Raw genomic sequence first — 23,073 nt, forward strand, 5'->3', positions numbered from 1 at the left:
TTTCTCAATTTTAAGGCTGAATTTTGACTCAGGATTGGGATGAAATAAGATGTTAATCCCAAAAAAGAGACTCACCATATCAACATCTCTGCAGGGGAGGCACTTGGAGCTTACTATCTCATATAGGCAGTAACTGTTCTTACCACAATCTTCATCAAGCATACATTCCTGGTAAGAGAAATCACATTCAGACAGGACCATCCAACCCCCCTCCCACACAGGTACACCCATATTCCCTGTTTTATTAGGCCCGTCCAATTTCCGCAACGTTTGTTTTTCACACAAATGCTTTGCTCATTAAGGGATGTGCATAGACTTACAATGAGTACAGATGGGATTGGATGGCTAAAAATCAGGAAATTCCAGTTAATGGTGTTCTTGTTACAGACTGAACAACTGACCTGAACACTGGCGCCGCCATCGGCCTGAGGAACGGCTTCTGCCAAAATCTAAACCTCGTGATTAACTTTATCTCTTCATGCTATGTGGAGTCGGGGAAACTCAGCAGGCTTACAAAAACAACATACTTTGTCAGAGAGCTCCCAAGAGCACTTGGCTACTGAGATTGGAGACCTGACGGGTCTGTGGATATGCCTAACACGGTCTTCTCCCACAGCAACATGAGAATACAGCATTTCACTACACAAACATGCCCGATTCACTTGCCATGAATAACCTGAACCATTTATTGTTTCATAAATTGGCTGTGTGTGGTGTGCTCCATCATTACCTAATTATTTCCATTGTGGGAAGTCAAGATGTGAGCATACACAGTGTATTATGTGTTTTTGTTTCAATCTCTTTTACACTCCATTGAACCACAAAGACATGTACTGTATCAAATAACAGGCAGGATCAAACCAAGCTCCATGGCAGCCTGGACTAGTCTAGACAGATGCGGGTTGTGTCACTAACAGCAGTCTGGCAACCATCAACAGTAAGAATTCCTTCACTGCGTACCACTCAAATCCATCTCAGCCAACCCCTTAGCTCACATGAAATAACAATACATATATAGGATATAGCTTCTTGCTTTATTGTGTTTTTATTTCTTGTGTGTTTTTGTTCTACCTTCTGTAATTTTTTTGTGATGATTACTGCATTGTTGAGTTTGCAATGAAGGCATTTCACTGTACTTGTGCACGTGACATTAAAACATAAGAATATCTCTGCAAAAGCTTCAGTACAAAAAAGGCTTCCCAGTTCACCGACAGGATAACTCATTGTTGGGGGACTGGAGGAGACACTGGGGAAGACATGCTGCTCACCAACCCTAATAGCCTGTAATTCTGTTGATGAAGCACAGCTGTTTAGGCATCAACTGTGCATAGGACTGCTCTTCATTTTTCCAAACAGCAACATTTTCCCCCACTAAATATTTAACCAAACATATCTCTGTGGAGCAGCCACACAGCAGCAAAATTAAGTAGACACAAGTTTCTAAAAAGTAAAACGACCCAAGTGCAAGTCATTTGAGGTTTCCAGCAGGCTGTTTCCATGCATTTTTTCCTGTCTATTAATTCAACCACATTCTGTTATGATGCCAGGAAAGGAAAAAGATCAAAACACTGCCATAAATCTCCAATGGTGAAACAGCCTGTGGAATAATGGCTTAATATTGGTGTTCATGTTTTAAAAAGTGTAAAGTATATGGCCACTCTTTAAAATACACTATGATCTCATTCATTATAAAATAAAGACAATCTATTCACAACATTGAAAAGAGTTCTGTCTTTTTAGGTTTCCTGCAGTAGCTGAGAAATGACTTGGAAAAGAACACTGGTTTGAAACTGTGGCAACAGGATACATTGTTTCAGTCTCAAAACAAAATGACTGTACCCAGTTCACTTCTTCCTTGCATAATGAGCTGTTAGATGAGGAAAAGGTTAACAAAAGACAAAAGAGCAGAGGAAAATAGGCAATAGTAGAACAGCTGGGTTTAAGTTAATCAACAGGCATTTCCATTTGTTTTAGAGGAATAGCAATTAACTTAATTATTGTCTTGATGCTCCACCTTAATAAACTTACTTAGGTATATCACATAGTATCCAAACAATGCATATCATCAGGTTTGGGATCAATTGCACTTCAATTCCAGCATATTCAGGAGATAAAACTTTGATAACTTTGACCTAAAAATTCCCAGAGAAAATATTGAAACATCTAAGGTTTTAATTAGCATACACTTCCTCTAGCGTGGGGACGAGGTTATGGAGTGAGACAGAGAGATCACATCTGTGTAGTCATCATGTGACTGACTCGGTTTCTTCAAAGGTCATACCCTGCTATGGTCTCACCTCATTCCATCTGGCTATTATTCAACATATACAAACATCCTTGTCTGAATACAATTACTGTCATTGGATTGTTCTGATGATCGTACCCAGCTGTTTGGAAGCTGAAACACCTCTTACCTCAAATTGGTTTGCATTAAACTCCCTGCGATCTCTTTTTCAGCACCTAACAAATCAAAAATATATAATAAAAACTCACAAGTTCAACTTCTTCCATTGGCCATTGATCTCGATATGGGTCTGGAAGTGAGTCCCCCCTGTTCTGTTGTCCGTTTCCTAGAAGAGAAACCGGATCCTTTCCTTGTCAGAAAACCTAAAAATGTAATGCCAAACTAACCAACCATTGTTGTCTGATCTCCCTCTAGAATAAAACATCCAGATAAAATGTACATGTTGATGACTTGTGAAATGAATCCACACATGATCTATCATTCCCCTACCCTGTTTGTAGTGCACCTACCTTGTCAATTCTCTCCGCGTTGTAAACAGTGTGTTCCTGTTGTCCCTATATGTACTGGTCTCATTGTGGTAGTTCGGAAGCAAATCCTGTATATTAAGCAATGATTTGGCACTCTCATTGACCATCTATGAGAAAAAGTGATAAACATAAAAATTGTGAGCACATCTTGTTTGTTCCACAGTTTTTTCTCTGGTTCTATGATAGACCATGCATATGCAACATACAATTTAAATCCTTTCATTTATTAAATAGAACTTAAAGTACAATACAGACATACAGTACATTAATATTTACCAATGGGGGGGGGGGGGGGGGGGGCGTAGACTACAAGGAAAGCAGGCTACAGGCTATTAAATCAGGTATTAAAAAAAATACATTTACTCCCTCTAGAACCCTAAAGCAGCAGTCATGGACAATAACATCTGGGAGTTGCTTGAGGCAGGTTTCATTCGCTCCTCAACATCCCCAGCAGGGGAAGGGTTCTTCTTCATGGGAAAGAAGGATGGAGGTCTGCGTCCCTGCCCATTGGTAAATATTAATGTACTGTATGTCTGTATTGTACTTTAAGTTCTATTTAATAAATGAAAGGATTTAAATTGTATGTTGCATATGCATGGTCTATCATAGAACCAGAGAAAAAACTGTGGAACAAACAAGATGTGCTCACAATTTTTATGTTTATCACTTTTTCTCATAGATGGTCAATGAGAGTGCCAAATCATTGCTTAATATACAGGATTTGCTTCCGAACTACCACAATGAGACCAGTACATATAGGGACAACAGGAACCACACTGTTTACAACGTGGAGAGAATTGACAAGGTAGGTGCACTACAAACAGGGTGAGGTAATGATGCAAGATCATGTGTGGATTCATTTCACAAGTCATCAACATGTACATTTTATCTGGATGTTTTATATTCTAGAGGGAGATCAGACAACAATGGTTGGTTAGTTTGGCATTACATTTTTAGGTTTTCTGACAAGGAAAGKATCCGGTTTCTCTTCTAGGAAACGGACAACAGAACAGGGGGGACTCACTTCCAGACCCATATCGAGATCAATGGCCAATGGAACGAAGTTGAACTTGTGAGTTTGTATTATATATTTTTTGATTTGTTAGGTGCTGAAAAAAGGATCGCAGGGAGTTTAATGCAAACCAATTTGAGGTAAGAGGTGTTTCAGCTTCCAAACAGCTGGGTACTGATCATCAGAACAATCCAATGACAGTAATTGTATTCAGACAAGGATGTTTGTATATGTTGAATAATAGCCAGATGGAATGAGGTGAGACCATAGCAGGGTATGACCTTTGAAGAAACCGAGTCAGTCACATGATGACTACACAGATGTGATCTCTCTGTCTCACTCCATAACCTCGTCCCCACGCTAGAGGAAGTGTATGCTAATTAAAACCTTAGATGTTTCAATATTTTCTCTGGGAATTTTTAGGTCAAAGTTATCAAAGTTTTATCTCCTGAATATGCTGGAATTGAAGTGCAATTGATCCCAAACCTGATGATATGCATTGTTTGGATACTATGTGATATACCTAAGTAAGTTTATTAAGGTGGAGCATCAAGACAATAATTAAGTTAATTGCTATTCCTCTAAAACAAATGGAAATGCCTGTTGATTAACTTAAACCCAGCTGTTCTACTATTGCCTATTTTCCTCTGCTCTTTTGTCTTTTGTTAACCTTTTCCTCATCTAACAGCTCATTATGCAAGGAAGAAGGGAACTGGGTACAGTCATTTTGTTTTGAGACTGAAACAATGTATCCTGTTGCCACAGTTTCAAACCAGTGTTCTTTTCCAAGTCATTTCTCAGCTACTGCAGGAAACCTAAAAAGACAGAACTCTTTTCAATGTTGTGAATAGATTGTCTTTATTTTATAATGAATGAGATCATAGTGTATTTTAAAGAGGTGGCCATATACTTTACACTTTTTAAAAACATGAACACCAATATTAAGCCATTATTCCACAGGCTGTTTCACCATTGGAGATTTTATGGCAGTGTTTTGATCTTTTTCCTTTCCTGGCATCATAACAGAATGTGGTTGAATTAATAGACAGGAAAAAAATGCATGGAAACAGCCTGCTGGAAACCTCAAATGACTTGCACTTGGGTCGTTTTACTTTTTAGAAACTTGTGTCTACTTAATTTTGCTGCTGTGTGGGCTGCTCCACAGAGATATGTTTGGTTAAATATTTAGTGGGGGGAAAATGTTCTGCTTTGGGAAAAATGAAGAGCAGTCCTATGCACAGTATGATGCCTAAACAGCTGTGCTTCATCAACAGAATTACAGGCTATTAGGGTTGGTGAGCAGCATGTCTTCCCCAGTGTCTCCTCCAGTCCCCCAACAATGAGTTATCCTGTCTGGTGAACTGGGAAGCCTTTTTTGTACTGAAGCTTTTGCAGAGATATTCTTATGTTTTAATGTCACGTGCACAAGTACAGTGAAATGCCTTCATTGCAAACTCAACAATGCAGTAATCATCACAAAAAAATTACAGAAGGTAGAACAAAAACACACAAGAAATAAAAACACAATAAAGCAAGAAGCTATATCCTATATATGTATTGTTATTTCATGTGAGCTAAGGGGTTGGCTGAGATGGATTTGAGTGGTACGCAGTGAAGGAAATTCTTACTGTTGATGGTTGCCAGACTGCTGTTAGTGACACAACCCGCATCTGTCTAGACTAGTCCAGGCTGCCATGGAGCTTGGTTTGATCCTGCCTGTTATTTGATACAGTACATGTCTTTGTGGTTCAATGGAGTGTAAAAGAGATTGAAACAAAAACACATAATACACTGTGTATGCTCACATCTTGACTTCCCACAATGGAAATAATTAGGTAATGATGGAGCACACCACACACAGCCAATGTTATGAAACAATAAATGGTTCAGGTTTATTCATGGCAAGTGAATCGGGCACTGTTTGTGTAGTGAAATGCTGTATTCTCATGTTGCTAGGTGTGGGAGAAGACCGTGTTAGGCATATCCACAGACCCGTCAGGTCTCCAATCTCAGTAGCCAAGTGCTCTTGGGAGCTCTCTGACAAAGTATGTTGTTTTTGTAAGCCTGCTGAGTTTCCCCGACTCCACATAGCATGAAGAGATAAAGTTAATCACGAGGTTTAGATTTTGGCAGAAGCCGTTTCCTCAGGCCGATGGCGGGCCAGTGTTCAGGTCAGTTGTTCAGTCTGTAACAAGAACACCATTTAACTGGAATTTCCTGATTTTTAGCCATCCAATCCATCTGTACTCATTGTAAAGGTCTATGCACATCCCTTAATGAGCAAAGCATTTGTGTGAAAACAAACGTTGCGGAAATTGGACGGGCTAATAAAACAGGGAATATGGGTGTACCTGTGTGGGAGGGGGGTTGGATGGTCCTGTCTGAATGTGATTTCTCTTACCAGGAATGTATGCTTGATGAAGATTGTGGTAAGAACAGTTACTGCCTATATGAGATAGTAAGCTCCAAGTGCCTCCCCTGCAGAGATGTTGATATGGTGAGTCTCTTTTTTGGGGATTAACATCTTATTTTCATCCCAATCCTGAGTCAAAATTCAGCCTTAAATTGAGAAATGGAAACGAAAGGGATGTAAACAAATGCAATGAACCCAAGTTAGTTGTGTACTTCTGATACTCCAGATCTTGTGAAGTTCTAGATCAGGGATGGGCATCTTTGATGGGGGTGGGGGCCACAAAAATCAGAACTACTCATGAGGGTCTGCAGTGGCTTGTGGGTCTGCGTACCCACATCAATACACTAATTTGGTCTGCGGGCCATCCCTGGTCTAGATTATGTCTCTGATTACAGCTTGTTACAATCACAAAAAATGACTATTACTAATGTGTTTTTTTTATTTTTTTTAAGACCTGCACAAAGGATGAAGAGTGTTGTTCAGACCAGATGTGTGTGTGGGGACAGTGCACTAAGAATGCAACCAAGGGCAATGCAGGCTGCATCTGTCAGTACCAGAGTGACTGTAAGCCAAAACACTGCTGTGCCATTCTCAAAGGTATATGGTCAAACACACATTCAGTGCCCAAAAACCTATCTATTGAATTAACTGTTCAAGGTATTGTTTGTGTGAAAGTATGTTGTTACTTACTGGTCCTCTTTTTTTTTCTCTCTCCTGTACCCATGATTCTAAATGAACCTTTTCATTGGTATCACTGGTGCTCCCATCTTTAAAAAGTTAGTAGTCCAAACTATAGGAGTAGCAGAAAGAAAGGCCACAATATATTAATCCTACTTTTTTTTTTTTAAAGGTCCAATGAACCTTTAAAAAAGGTTACTACATGATTCCATATTTGTTATTTCATAGTTTGTCTTCACTATTATTTCTACAATGTAGAAAATAGTAAAAAATAAAGTGGAAAAACCCTGGAATGAGTAAGTGTAACAGTTTAACTTTATAGTGATAGTGGCCACCTCACCCTTGTTTTGGTACAGCGCTGACAGATGGGGCTGGGGAAAAGTAACCACTCAAATGTATAGACAGAGCTATGGATACAAGGACTGACCATCCATGAGAAATTATAGTTTTGTCCATGCTTTGAGGCTATACAGTGTTGTGTACAATGACAGTGTTTACAAATAGTGGAGTAAAACAAGCTTGTATTTTGGGCTCTGATGGGTAAGAAAGTTTAAAGGCCCAATGCAGCTGTTTTTATATCAGTATCAAATCATTTATGGGTAACAGTTAACTACCTTACTGTAAAACTTTTCCATTACAATGGCCCAAAATTGTTTTTTAGATAACTATTTCTCAAGCAAGAATTTTGCTAGGACTGTCTGGAAGTGGTCTGAATGGGAAGGGGGAAACTAGCTGTTTTGCAGAGATTTGGAACTCTTGTTATTGATGTATTATCCAATTTACTGCCTGGTGATATCACCAATCAAGTCAACTCCTGCCCATGAAAGTTGCTGGTTTAAAATATAATCAAGCAGGTTATCAGGAAATAACACAACACTGGAAAAACTGCATTTTGACTGCACTGGGCTTTTAACTAAATTCATGAGGCATTTCTAAGTTATATTCTTCATTGGTTATATATCATTAATTTAAAATGCCCAAAATGGATGTACCATCAGAGGTAATCCTGAGGTAGCTATCCAGTCCCATTTCTTCCAGTGCCATTTTAAACCATACTGGTGACGTTACCAGGTTGTTAGCCAGATGGGTAACATGACTGGACAAGGTTGTTTTGTTATCAAACAAATGGCTAGCGGCCAATAGTCATTTAAACGACCTGCGATATGGTTGATTTAAATGACCAAATGTGTACGCAAATTCATGATTTAAAATAAAATGTTGTCTGCTTAAACACAGGATCAAAGCCACCCTCGTCTCCCCCTTAGCAATTGTGACAATTATTTGATTTTTCTTGTGATGAGTTGTCCTGGCGGTGGAGAAAATACATTTTCCTGCAGTTCCACACCTTTTGCATTGACTTAATGCCATGTTCATATATCTGGGTGACTAACAAACTCAATGGGGGCCCCCTGCAGGTCAGGCACCTGTGCAAGTGCCCTGGGTGCCTGGTCTTTAATTATCCCATGTCAGCTAACATGTTTAGATAGCTGGCTAGACCTAGCAATCTAAACATGTTAGCTGACATGGGCTAATTGAGTGACTAACATAGCACAAGTAAAACTGCTGATGCACTACCATATTTTTTGGGGGGGGTTCCCTAGTGGCCACGGGACCCTAAGCAGCCTCTTATGTCGCTTATTTGTATTAGACAAACACAAATGTAACAACTTTGCTTGCTCCCAACGACACATTTTGTAATTTAATATATCTGGATGAATATTTTTCTAGGCTACCAAATCAGCATTCCAGGTGCACTGCACGGCACAGCTAAATATTTAGGAGCATATGTGACCAATACTGTTGCAAATTAGAGCCCAGCCTGTACCCACTTCATTCTTTCCTATGAGGTTCATGCATTCCCCTTCCCTGTCTAATATGCTTTCTTCACCCCTTGTCCCCCTCTTACAATCCTCATCTCCGCTGCTTCCCCACCTCTCTCTGTCCTTCTCATGGTGGTTGCAGAGCTGCTCTTCCCAGTGTGCCAGCCCAGGCCGGATAAGGGTGAAGCGTGCAACAGCCACCCTAATTTGCTGATGGACATGCTGTCCTGGGACGTGGAGGGTCCGAGGGAATACTGCCTCTGTGCTGGCGGGCTCCACTGCCAACCCCATGGGTGAGAGCATTTCTAATCCTCATAAAACAGCTGTGATTGTTGCATATGGGTCTGTCAGATTTTCCCATACAAAAAAAAGAAAAACAATTGCAATATTTTTACTGCTACATTATTTAGGATAAAAATATTTTGAAATTTTCACATGTAGTTATCAATATACAGTACCAGTCAAAAGTTGACACATCTACTCATTCCATGTAACGGTGTGTAGAGTGATGGGTGTGGAGTCAGGCGCAGAGGATTCGGAAAAAACTCTTTATTTCCTTTCAATCACCACGCACAAAGAGGGTGACGCCGAACACAGGCGTACAACACTCCAATAATGTACTACACAGGCACATACGCTGTACAGCGGACAATCCAAAAAACAGGAACACTCCTTGACCAAAAAACAGCAAACAATCCCGCACGAACACAGGCGGGCTAACTGAACTTAAATAACCCCAACCCAAAACCCCAAACAAGGAACAGGTGAAACCAATTAGACCCAACAAAACGAAAAGGGAAAAAGAGATCGTTAGCAGCTAGTAGACCGGCGACGACGACCGCCGAGCGCCACCCGAACGGGAAGGGGTGCCACCTTCGGTGATATTCATGACATTCCAGGGGTTTTCTCTTATTTTTACTATTTTCTACATTGTAGAATAGTGAATACATCAACACTATGAAATAACACATATGGAATCATGTAGTAACCAAAAAAGTGTTAAACAAATCAAAATAGATTTGAGATTCTTCAAGTAGCCACCCTTTGCTTTGATGACAGCTTTGCACACTAGGCATTCTCTCAACCAGCTTCATGACAGTCACCTGGAATGCATTTCAATTAACAGGTGTGCCATGTACTTTAAGACATGAAGGTCAGTCAATGTGGAAAATTTCAAAGAACTTTGAAAGCACTATGAAGAAACTGGCTCTCATGAGGACCACCACAGGAAAGGAAGACCCAGAGTTACCTCTGCTGCAGAGGATAAGTTAATTGGAGTTAACTGCACCTCAGATTGCAGCCAAAATAAATGCTTCAGAGTTCAAGTAACAGACACATCTCAACATCAGCTGTTCAGAGGAGACTGTGTGAATCAGGCCTTTGTGGTCAAATTCCTGCGAAGAGACCACTACTAAAGGACCAAAAAGAAGCGACTTGCTTGGGCCAAGAAACACAAGCAATGGACATTAAACCGGTGGAAATATGTCCTTTCGCCTGAGTCCCAAATTTGAGATTTTTGGTTCCAACCGCTGTGTCTGTGAGACACTGAGTAGGTGAAAGGATGATCTCCGCATGTGTGGTTCCCACTGAAGCATGAAGGTGTGGGGGTGCTTTGCTGGTGACACTGTCAGTGATTTATTTAGAAATCAAGACACACTTAACCAGCATGGCTACCCCAGCATTCTGCAGCGACACGCCATCCCATCTGGTTTGAGCTTAGTCCCACTATCATTTGTTTTACAACCGGACAATGACCCAACACGCACCTCCAGGCTGTGTCAGGGCTATTTGACCAAGAAGGATGGAGAGCTGTATCAGATGACCTGGCCTCCACAATCCACAAGTTTGCAAAGCTGTCATCAAGGCAAAGGGTGGTTGCTTTGAAGAATCTCAAATATAAAACGTATCGGTTTGTTTAACACTTTTTTTCTTGTTACTACATGATTCCATATCTGTTAATTTAATGGTTTTGCTATCTTCACTTTTATTCTACAATGAAGAAAATAGTAAAAATAAAGAAAAACCCTTGAATGAGTAGGTGTGTCCAAACTTTTGACTGGTACTGTATAGTTGTTTAAATGGATAGTGGCCTCTTGAGTGGTGCAGCGGTCTAAGGCGTTACTACAGACCCGGGTTCATTCCCGGGCTGTGTCACACAATTTGCCCAGCGTCGTCCGGGTTAGGGGAGAGTTTGGCCGGGGAGCTTTACTTAGCTCATCGTGCCCTAGAAACTCCTTGTGGCGGGCCGGGTGCCCGCCAGTTGAACAGTGTTTTCTCCGACATATTGGTGCGGCTGGCTACCTTGTTTAGGAGCGTGATTAGGCGGGTCATGTTTTGGAGGACGCATGACTCCATTTTCGCCTCTCCCGAGCCCTTTAGGGATTTGCAGTGATGAGAGCAGATCGAAAAAGGGGGGTAAAATACAAAAAGTTTAAAATATATAGATTAAAAGTAAAATAATAATAAAAACAGCCTAGTGCCTGATCTCAGGCATTTGTTTCATTATTTAATTAAGCTGGAGGCACTTAATTTAGTTTTTGTTTTACAACTTGAGATGGGGAGAAAATGTTTTATGAAGTTGAACGTGCTATTTTTGACCATGTTAAAAAAATAAAAATGTATTTTTACTCACTAAAACAGATCAAATTATCACTGCCAAAGTTTTGGCTTGATGACCCAAAAACATTTCTCCATTGATCAATACGTAAAGCGTAATTTCGGAAGCCAAATTAGGAACAACTTTGACTAATGTCATAGCCATCCATTTTACTATTTAATATTGTAAGGCATTACATGAATTTCAGCAAACGTATTTACGTGACGTGTTATATCAAACTAGGCAAGTCAGTTAAGAACAAATTCTTATTTATAATGACGGCCTACCCCGGCCAAACCCAGACGACACTGGGCCAATTGTGCGCCGCCCTATGGGACTCCCAATCACGCCTGGATGTGATACAGCCTTGAATGGAACCAGGAACTGTAGTGATGCCTCTTGCACTGAGACGCAGTGCCTTAGACCGCTGTGCCACTCGGGAGCCATATTGAAATGTATAAAAAATGTATATGGGTTTTACTAACTTTGTTTCAGACGCGGATCCCTGTGTGTGAACTAGGTGACCACCAGATACAGTGAAGAGGACTAATGCCTTAAGATGAGACATGGTTGTGTGTTTTCTGAAAACTTCTGACTGGGCTCTAGTATCGGTCTGGCATTGTGTTAGACAGACAATGGCCTAACCAGATGAAAATGGTGCCGACAGATGTGTTCTCAATCACATCAACTAACCAAGCAAAGCACTCATGATGTAATTTGAATAAATAAACATTTTTCTTGTATTTACTTTCCAGCTATTACTACTGATATTACAGGCCAGTGATATATGTGTAATCTCACACTAGATGGCAGCATTATACACGCATCTGATGTCCTGTTTGATGTTGAATCCTCTGTCTGTTCTTTAGTTGTGACTCAGACAGTGATGCTTGAGGTAGAAAGACAACATTCTGTTGACTCTGTATGTAGGTTAATCTGGTTTAACAGTTGTATTGCACACATACATGCACGTCATAGAACACATTGGGAATGGTCACATATTCTGGTGCTAACTGAAACTTCTACCCAATTTCAGTTTCCAGTATGATCAGGGCTGGAATATACATTACCAGTCAAATGTTAGGACACCTACTCAGTCAAGGGTTTTTCCTTCTTACTATTTTCTACATTGTAGAATAAGAGTGAATACATCAAAACTATGACATAACACATGGACTCATGTAGCAACCAAAAGTGTTAAACAAATCAAAATATATTTGAGATTCTCCAAAGTAGCCAACCTTTGCCTTGACCGCTTTGTACCCTTTAGGCATTCTCTCAACCAGCTTCATGAGGTAGTCACCTGGAATGAATTTCAACTAACAGGTGTACCTTGTTAAAAGTTCATTTGTGGAATTTCTTTCCTTCTTAATAGGTTTGAGACAAGGTACACCTGTTAGTTGGTGTTGTGACAAGGTTGGGGTGGTATACAGATAGCCCTATTTGGTAAAAGACCAAGTCCATATTATGGCAAGAACAGCTCAAATAAGCAAAGCGAAATCATTACCATTACTTTAACACAGGAAGGACAGTCAAGTTGTTTACATCCCTGTTAGGGAGCGTTTCTCCTTTGCAATGTCTCAAGTTTTGAGGGAAGGTGAAATTGGCATGCTGACTGCAGGAATGTCCACCAGAGCTGTTGCCAGATAATTGGATGTTAATTTCTCTACCGTAAGCAGCCTCCAATGTCGTTTTAGACAATTTGGCAGTGCATCCCAACCGTAGACCATGTGTAACCACGCCAGCCCAGGACCACCTAATCCGGCTTATTCACCTGAGGGATTGTCTGAGACCAGCCACCCGGGCTGATGAACTGTGCTGCTGATGAAACAACCAAAGAATGTCTGCACAAACTGTCAGAAAACATCAGCGAAGCTTATCTGCGTGCTCATCGTCCTCACCAGGGTCCTGACCTGACTGCAGTAAGGCATCGTAACCGACTACAGTGGCCAAATGCTCACCTTTGATTGCCACTGGCATGCTGAAGAATTGTGCTCTTCACGGATAAATCCCGGTTTCAATTGTGCCGGGTGGATGGCGTCGTGAATGTCACCCATTGAGCATGTTTGAGATGCTCTGGATTGACGTGCACAACAGCATGCTCCAGTTCCCACCAATATCCACCAACTTCGCACAGCAATTTGAGGAGTGTGACAACATTCCAAAGGCCACATTCGACAGCCTAATCAACTATATGCAAAGGAGATGTTGCACTGCATGAGGCAAATGGAGGTATCTGTGACCAACAGATGCATATCTGTATGCCCAATTGTGAAATCCATAGATTAGGGCTTAATAAATGTATTTCAATTGACTGATTTCTTTATATGAACTGCAACTCAGGTAGCTTAGTGGTTTAGCGTGTTGGGCAAGGAACCGCAAGGTTGCTGGTTCGAATCCTTGAGCCGACTAATTGAAAAAACCTAATTGCTCCTGTAAATCGAAATTAAAAATTATGTAAAATGTTTATATTTTTGTTCAGTATAATAAAACGGGCCTTCATATCTGTGACAAATATTTGTACAAACCTAAAATGAGTAACAGATCCTGTTTACCAATGTTATGTGACTAAGTATTTTAAAATCATCCCAAAAATGCTCTGCTACGGTCTTTGCAGGTAGCCTAGTGGTTAGAGTGTTGGGCTAGTTATCGAAAGGTTGCTGGATTGAATCCCCATGCTGACAAGGTAAAAATCTGTTGTTCTGAACAAGGCAGTTAACTGACTGTTCCCTGGTAGGCCATCATTGTAAAATAAGAATTTGTTCATAACTGACTTGCTTAGTTTTTAAAAATGCAACACTTTTGGAATCTACTGTAGTCTTTTTTAGCCTTGTAATATCCTAGGTTCTAGTGGGCAGCAGCCTACAATTTAGGCTGGATATGTCAGTACTCCAGTGGGTTAGTGAGCCTAAAACCTGGGGTGGGTGAAGTCATGGCAAAACTTGGCTTTTTCACTGCATAACAGATTATAGACAGATTACACACAGCTGTGGGACATCAGGAAAAATCAACATTTTACCACATCAGAACAAACTGCATGTGGACCTAAAACCTAATGCAAATGGAACACTCCCAGACGGGATAAGAGGTAAAATCCCAGCCCATTCTGCGTGGCTCTCAACCTGGTTTTCTAAGGCTGTGTTTACACAGGCAGCTCAATTCTAATGGGTTTACTACAGAGCAGGATCATTGAGTTAGCCAGCTAACTTGCCTTAATATTTCCTGAAATAACTTCTTATTTTTTAGAAGGATAAGCTTGAAATGGGCATGTTCTAATTGACTCAACCAAAAACAATGGTGCTCTTCTGAACGACCAGTTAAATGCACTGCTGCCCTTTCAAATGGATCACTCATTGCTTCAAGCCACACACCGCCACGCCCACCAAACGGAGTAGACATACCTCACTCAGTCTGTTCAGTTACGTTTTTGGGAAACGTGTCGTTCAGTACTAACCGTTATGCAAGGTAGCAAACGTTCAATCAAACTGAACGCACCCCAGAATTGGGCTGCCTGTGTAGACATAGGCTAAGTGCTCAGTTAATTGCAACACGTATTACTGTCACGTCCATTCTATTACAGGCTTATGCTCTAATTTTGTGCTGCAATGTAAATGCTTTCTCTGTTGGTATCAAGTGAAATATTTTTGATTGAATTGACTGATATGGAATGAAACCTCAGACGTATTTTTGATCATGATAGGCCTATGATTTTTTTTTTTTTTATCATTAGAATTAAACTATACTTTATATATATTTTTTTTATGTCAAAGAAAATGAATTTCCATAAAGCAGTTGCTAACAGTGAAATACAACAATGTGGACTTTTTTGGTGGATGCTGACGTCACATCTCTGGCAACAAGCAACCCGTCACATTTCCTGGGGCTTATTCATTAAGGCAATTCTGTTACAAAACGTTTCTTAAACGGAAGCTAATGGAACGAAACGTGGAGGGATTTACCTGAATTTGTCCAATAGAAACTCTCGTTTTGCTCTGTTTGCTTAAATCCTAAACCGTTTCCCTAATGAATACGCCCGTTCTCCCAGCCCGCAAAAATTGAGCTGTTGCGGCACTTACAACCGGCAGATACTTCTGTTCTGATTGAACGCAGGAAAACTCATCCTCGTCGAAATTGCAGGTATATCTATATTTCACATGCTATTTTCTCTGATTTGGTTTTGTTGTGCACTAGAATCCGCTACATTAGCTAAATGTAACATTTTTAAATGTTCAAAGATCACTGCAAATGGCTAGCTTTTGCTAACTATAGTACGTGCGACAGACAGCATGCCACGGAAAAGATGCGCAGGAGGGAGGGGGGGTAACGTTAGCTAGCAACATTTCCAGAAAGTATTGTAGCTTTGTTAACACTCATGTCTATACTTTTCAGAAAGTTTGAACATTCTTCTTACTTTAGTGGTGCTGGTTTTGCTGCCAGCTATGAATTAGTGGGAATTTCTCACAACACCAGAGAAGTTGGAAGGCTAGCTAGTGGCTGGCTAGCTATCTAGCTTGGGCTCTTGTGTGTGGGGTGGCACAGCCCCAAGTCGCTGTTCAATATTAAAAACCGTTATAATTCTGTACAACATTCATAGATTGCTTTGTTTTCTAAGTTCATCTGGAATGACACTTATTTGAGGTAAGCCATTTTAAAGCTTGTGTTCTGTAACGGGCAAGTTGTCTGACTTTTTAATCAGGGTCACAAGATATCCAGCCTGGTCCTATGACTCACGGCAAGCCCTTTCCATTTGACATTTGTATGTAATTGTTGTGAGTAAGCCAAAATTACTCACAGCTGCTGAGGTGGACTTGTCATCAGATTTCTCTAAACTACCAAGGTGGTCTTACTTACAGTAACGCATTGCTTTTGAGGTTTGTTGTCATTTCACATAACTATTACGGCCGTGATTGGGCGGCGTACAATGGCCCAGCGTCGTCCGGGTTTGGCGGGTGTAGGCCGTCATTGTAAATGTAGCCGTAGCAGCCTGTCTCAATGGCGTTTGGGGAGTGTTTTCATTGAGATCCAGACACTGTTCTATCATACCCACCTGACGAGCCAGCTTACCTTCATTCCTTCCTCCACGAATGGGTATCCGATTTTTCACGGCAGTGTTTTAGTGAAGCAGTGCTTTAGTGAATAGCCTACACATGTTGCTCACCAGTCACCAGGGATTTCTTGATGGCTTTTTATGTCCTTACTCTACAGTTGAAGTTTCTCCTTGTGACACCTGTTTATCAAATGGTTTATTTGGTTTATAATAAGCACACACATACAGTAGGCCTATATATAATGTGAGGACAAGATGCCACTGCGTACCACAACTGCCTTGCCGCCTGGCTGGAGACAATGCTTCTGTTTGACAAGCTTGCAGCTGTCACAGACTTGTCACTGGTTTGATAGAGTAAATAATAGACTGTCTGCTCTGTCCAGAGGGAACTAGTTCTGCACATTAAACAAATGTCATGGCACATCTGATCAGTGCTGTACAGTAACAGTAGACCTACAGTATATGCAAACCTAGTTTAACAGTGTGCAGATTAGCTCAAGGGATGCATCTGGCAGTAACACAGTGTATGTTTCTCGGTTCCCAACTTCCCATTGTTCCATAACTGAGCTAAATGGCACTATAGGCCAAGCAGGGTTTCAGTTATGAAAATGAGGCACTTGACATTTGACTGGTAGCATTTTAATTTACCGGACATTTGAGAAAATTACTGGACCCACATGCATTGGGTAACTTGATTAGGGTGTCCACCTATGGTGCTCAGAATGACAAATCACATTTAGGTTATGGTAATGAATCTCAACTGAACATGCAAATTGAGGATGCAATGACGTGTGTCCTTACTGTGCACTTTGAACATGTTAGAATAACTCCACATTTACATTTTCCTCAGTCAACAAGACTAATAATGAACAGCAAAATCACTAGCTTATGCATAGGTGGCACATGAGTGAAGTTTGGGGAGCAAATTTTCACCATTAGAAATGTACCTTTATAGTAAAGCATTCCATGCATCACAGCATTTGCAGACTTATGTAAGATAGCCTACTATTCCTAATATGGCTGTCCCCATCTAAAACATATCTTGGTTGACCGAAAGTCATCTGTTCTTTCGACCAATTGATTGGTTGAAATTTTTAAAGGTGTATTTTTCCATATAGACACACCCTATATGTTTTAATAAAATCTATATGCATTGAGATTGAAGCGCACTGTTTAATGAAATAAGACACATGACTCAAGAGGGAGCCAGAGAACAAGATAACCAGAAGGAAAAAAACGTAACCTGACCTTTCCTCCTCCCCCTCCTACTGGCTTTCTGTCATTACTCTCCTTAAGTTGCCAGTAATAGGCTACACGAGGAGTCGGCAACCTTTCTCATGTGGAATGCCAATTTCTTACAATTTCTCCTGGTCTGCGTGCCAGTTATGGTTTTCATATGCACATTTTCATTTATAATAACATCTTCGTGTCTCAATCATTGTCATGTGGTTAATCAAAATTAACCCAAATGATACAAACCTAAACAGTAACTTCTATTGCCCTTTGTCAACTATGTAAAAATAGCCTACATAAAAACATTGCAGCCTGCAGGTAGAAACTATCATGATTTAAAAATAAATATCCTATAAATCACATTGGCTACCCATGGCCTGTCTGCAACGAACTTGAAACCTATTAACTTGGGTCCGGCTGATGCTAGCATTAGCAAACTTGCAACATTGTATAAAATATTATGGGCCCTCAGAGTTTCCAGAATCGGGTACAGTGGTTCCTCAATTAAAAGTTACGTCATACTGCGGCACACCTTGCGGCCTGCCGCAGCATTCTGTGACAAATCATTTATTTGTCAGCCACTTTTTTCTGTTGCGAGTTAGTGCTAGTTTGACCACCAGAGGGCATCTTTGAGAAGCATTCGATAGTCTTCCATATTGCAGGCACGCGGGAGACCGGGGTTCAATTACCCGACCGGGAGGAAGGAGTAGGCTGTCCTTGTAAATAAGAATTTGTTCTCAACTGATTCCATATGTGTTATTTCATAGTTGTGATGTCTTCACTATTATTCTACAATGTAGAAAATAGAAAAAGCCTGGAAATAGTACGTGTGTCCAAACCTTTTGACTGGTACTTGCTTAATTCATTTGATTAATATTATGGTGTTTCTATTCTGTGAAAAACCCTCTGGGTAAATTCAGACTGTTTCTCTCTCGGAGCACACACTGGACGTTGGGGCTGAGGAGTAGGGTTGATTTGAGTGTTCTGGCCTTACAACAGCAGTTAAGCACCCAAGCTAATGTTGGCTAGCTTGCTAGCTACTTCTAGACACAAATGAGACCACTCTGACCATTTTACTCGCCCTAGCAGAGCTGGTTAGGCAGTTTTCGTGTTAACCAGAGCATTGGTGACTGTAACTGTGCTGCTGCAAACAATTTAATTATGCTTTTTTGCCAACGTTTACTGACACAGGCCATATTCAACGGGTGTTGAGCGCTTGTAAATTCATTATTCTGCGCTCTGGTATACTCAGATGAGAGTGCTCTGAAATCAGAGTAGATAGCCAGAGCTAATTTACGAAGGCAACCGAATGTCCATTGAGAACGCACAACGACTATCCCATTTAGCTAAACTAAGAATGACGGGAATATTCAAGTCAATAAACGTTGGGTAGTTAGCCTATAGTTAATATACTGTCAAGTTTGATGTATAACTACTAACGTTAGGTAGAAGGCTAATATACCGGTACATACTGCTGTAGTGATATGCTATGTGGTTCGTAAGGACAGCGTAGGTAACAAATTGTCAGTCAATATAACGTATAAGGTAACTTATTTGAAAAGTTATTACATTGAGTAGCAAGCTACCGAGAGGACGCGCTCGATCGACTCTGCACAGTCGATAGCGCGCTGGACTTCGGGCAAGAAGGTTGAGGGTTCGAAACCTGCTCCCTGCTTGTTTCATTTGAAGTTGTGCACAATTATCAGTTTATTATTTGGTTCATATTGCCCACTCATTGTCAGTTAGACACAGTAGTCCATTGGGACCCAAAATCATAATCAGTGCTCTAACTCCTAACCCCTTGCTCGTTAGGGCAAATCTGGTCTGTGATAGGACGGGGGGGTGGGGTCACACCTAGCTCGGCTGTTAGACTATTCAACCTTTACTAAAGAATAGTCTATTGTTTAGCTATTAGCCCCCTCTCCAACTTGCAAGAAATAGATGTATTTATGCTGAGAGCAAAATTATAATTTTTTCAATCAAAAATAATTGTTCTGAAAGCAAAATCAAGGCTTCAAAGTAAAATAAAGTTCAATCAAATATTTTGTAATAGAGTGCAAAACTGCATTTTATTCCCAAAAAATATTTCAAGAACAAAAAATGTATTTGAAAACACAACTCCAATTTAATTTAGCTGTCAACCACCCTCCATTTTGTCCATGTTTTGAGTGTCAGTTTGGCTACAACCAATACTGTTCAGCCTTTCTTTCCAACACAAAGGAAGTCATAGTGGACACCTACGAAGGACTGTGTGACGATGGCATCTCAGGTAAGCAGCACTGGGCGTTCTTCCGTCCAACTTCTAACGTTACATAGCTAGCAGTTAGCTCCTACGATTCAGTGTCGGTTCATAACATTCTACTATATTACATACATACCGTAGAATGATAAATCATGCAATTATTATTCTCAAGCTAACCAAAAACATTTAGCTATGAACGCCTGTTTTCGCTATTTTCAGTTTAATTCATATAACTTTCTTTCATGGTAACTCATAAGCAGGCCATGTCCTATTTGTTTCATAGTCGATCTATAATCATATTTCATGACAGTGTAACGGTTAGCTTTTTTTTACAGAAGAATGAAAGAACACAAGATGTCTGTCAGGGAATGCTATTCTGATATGTCAGATGAAGAGTTAGAACAGAAAGTCAGGGCCATTAAGGCAAGGATACCCCATGGGGGCTTTAGAATGGTCAAAGGAAGTATCAGAGCAATGGGCCATCGTGTACAATGGTGAAGAGTTAGAGAGTCTTTGCAGCGTGTAGATGGTGCAGGTATCATTGCCAGAATGATCCAGCTTCGTTGCATTCCTTGGCAAAAATACTCTGTTCCTGCTCCCCTGTCTCTCGTTCACATTGATACAAATCATAAATTGATAAGGTACTAAGATGTATCAAATCTAAGAAGTTATTTTAACTTTTTTATTCGTAGACAGATGTTCAATGATGTATGAAATTGGAGTTGTTCTTCATCAACTGGTAATACATAAATAATGAAGCAGGTTAATAGGTTAAACATTTCACTTTTAATTCCAATGCTTTTATTCATGATACAACATTGTCATCTTTGGTGGTATAGATGGATTTTCAAGGAAGGTAAGTATATTATTTTGTATGCATATTGCATATTTCCCATCACCTAATGAACAACCACAATACCAGTCTGGTGTTAAGCTTTCTGTGCTGTATTGACGTATCGTGAAAATGACATCTGCTGCTTTAGATTGAAAGGTCATATCTCAGTTATTTTCATATTTACAAAAAATAAGCTATATTATTTACATTCAGGGTGCGAGCTGATCAAGGTGTCTGAAATGTAGATATTGCCAGACGTACAGTCGTGGCCAAACGTTTTGAGAATAACACAAATATTAATTTTCAAAGTCTGCTGCCTCAGTTTGTATGATGGCAATTTGCATATACTCCAGAATGTTATGAAGAGTGATCAGATGGATTGCAATTAATTGCAAAGTCCCTCTTTGCCATACAAATTAACTGAATCCCCCAAAAACATTTCCACTGCATTTCAGCCCTTCCACAAAAGGACCAGCTGACATCATGTCAGTGATTCTCTCGTTAACACAGGTGTGAGTGTTGACGAGGACAAGGCTGGAGATCACTCTGTCATGCTGATTGAGTTCGAATAACAGACTGGAAGCTTCAAAAGGAGGGTGGTGCTTGGAATCATTGTTCTTCCTCTGTCAAGCATGGTTACCTGCAAGGAAACACGTGCCGTTATCATTGCTTTGCACAAAAAGGGCTTCACAGGCAAGGATATTGCTGCCAGTAAGATTGCACCTAAATCAACCATTTATCGGATCTTAAAGAAGAGCGGTTCAATTGTTGTGAAGAATGCTTCAGGGCGCCCAAGAAAGTCCAGCAAGCGCCAGGACCGTCTCCTAAAGTTGACTCAGCTGCGGGATCGGGGCACCACCAGTACAGAGCTTGCTGGCAGCAGGCAGGTGTCAATGCATCTGCACGCACAGTGAGGCGAAGACTTTTGAAGGATGGCCTGGTGTCAAGAAGGGCAGCAAAGAAGCCACTTCTCTCCAGGAAAAACATCAGGGACAGACTGATATTCTGCAAAAGGTACAGGGATTGGACTGCTGAGGACTGGGGTAAAGTCATTTTCTCTGATGAATCCCCTTTCCGATTGTTTGGGGCATCCAGAAAAAAGCTTGTCTGGAGAAGACAAGGGGAGCGCTACCATCAGTCCTGTGTGTCATGCCAACAGTAAAGCATCCTGAGACCGTTCATGTGTGGGGTTGCTTCTCAGCCAAGGGAGTGGGCTCACTCACAATTTTGCCTAAGAACACAGCCATGAATAAAGAATGGTACCAACACTTCCTCCGAGAGCAACTTCTCCCAACCATCCAGGAACAGTTTGGTGACGAACAATGCCTTTTCCAGCATGATGGAGCACCTTGCCATAAGGCAAAAGTGATAACTAAGTGACTCGGGGAACAAAACATCAATATGTTGGGTCCATGGGCAGGAAACTCCCCAGACCTTAATCCCATTGAGAACTTGTGGTCAATTCTCAAGAGGCGGGTGGACAAACAAAACCCCACAAATTCTGACAAACTCCAAGCATTGATTATGCAAGAATGGGCTGCCATCAGTCAGGATGTGTCCCAGAAGTTAATTTACAGCATGCCAGGGTGGCTTGCAGAGGTCTTGAAAAGAAGGGTCAACCCTGCAAATATTGACTGTTTGCATCAACTTCATGTAATTGTCAATAAAAGTCTTTGACACTTGTGAAATGCTTGTAATTATACTTCAGTATTCCATAGTATCATCTGACAATATCTAAAGACACTGAAGCAGCAGACTTTGTGAAAATGTATAATTGTGTCATTCTCAACTTTTGGCCACGACTGTGTGTTCACTGTCCGAGGAACAGGCCGTGGAAGCTTTATTGCTGGCAAAAGTGTCCATAACCAGAGGTAATTAAACTGTTCTGTGTTCTTTTTCTCTCTTCCTCTCTGCCTGTCTTGTTGTACATGGAACCTGTCTCACTTGCATTAATTAAAAAACCCTTAAGATGTCAGCTGCTAATTTTAAGATTTACACCACATAAACTCTTAGCCATTTTCACTGAACTATCAAGCCCCTGTTGCAGCCACATTTATTGTCACTAATACAGATTGGTTCTTTTGAGCATTCCAGATTCAGCAGGTGGGGGACCTGCTTTATCAGGGGGATAATCTGGAAACACTGACAATGGGGTCATTGTTCCTGACATCCCATGCCCCCCGTCTACTGAGAATCTTGCTGTGCTGCAAAGTCAAGTGAACCCTACAGTACCACTGACTCCATCTTTTGGTCAGGACATATACATGCATGCTCTTTGATTAGTTATGAGTCTCCAGCATTTTTAGGTGCAGTCTACCCACACTATGTAGGATGTTGTTTTATCCCCAGTGCCACTTGATAATGGAAAACATTTGTATTTTTGGAGGAGGGTGAAAGGATAGCAGGCCTGGCTGTCAAAGTGAGA

General features: G+C 40.8%; 2 protein-coding genes across 4 annotated transcripts in view; both read left to right on the top strand.

The window, feature by feature from the left end:
• The window catches only part of dkk3b (dickkopf WNT signaling pathway inhibitor 3b), a 12,511-nt gene extending 477 nt beyond the window's left edge, over positions 1–12,034 (top strand). Inside the window, exons 2-7 of one of the 2 annotated variants that reach the window (XM_023985914.2) lie at positions 3,452–3,577; positions 3,767–3,844; positions 6,189–6,281; positions 6,650–6,794; positions 8,838–8,988; positions 11,787–12,034. In XM_023985914.2, coding sequence (XP_023841682.1) covers positions 3,452–3,577; positions 3,767–3,844; positions 6,189–6,281; positions 6,650–6,794; positions 8,838–8,988; positions 11,787–11,811 — 618 coding nt within the window. In that variant the 3' untranslated portion in view covers positions 11,812–12,034. Of the gene's footprint in view, positions 1–3,451; positions 3,578–3,766; positions 3,845–6,185; positions 6,282–6,649; positions 6,795–8,837; positions 8,989–11,786 lie in introns of both variants that reach the window. The other variant, XM_070443194.1, reaches the window with a different exon arrangement.
• A 3,265-nt stretch (positions 12,035–15,299) lies between these two features.
• far1 (fatty acyl CoA reductase 1) overlaps positions 15,300–23,073 on the top strand; it is a 54,368-nt gene continuing 46,594 nt past the window's right edge. The window contains exon 1 of one of the 2 annotated variants that reach the window (XM_070443202.1): positions 15,300–15,428. The gene's annotated coding sequence lies outside the window, so the exon portion shown is untranslated. The remainder of the gene's footprint in view (positions 15,429–23,073) is intronic. The other variant, XM_023985915.2, reaches the window with a different exon arrangement.

The sequence above is a fragment of the Salvelinus sp. IW2-2015 genome, linkage group LG4q.1:29, assembly GCF_002910315.2.
Source record: "Salvelinus sp. IW2-2015 linkage group LG4q.1:29, ASM291031v2, whole genome shotgun sequence".
Lineage (NCBI taxonomy): Eukaryota > Metazoa > Chordata > Actinopteri > Salmoniformes > Salmonidae > Salvelinus > Salvelinus sp. IW2-2015.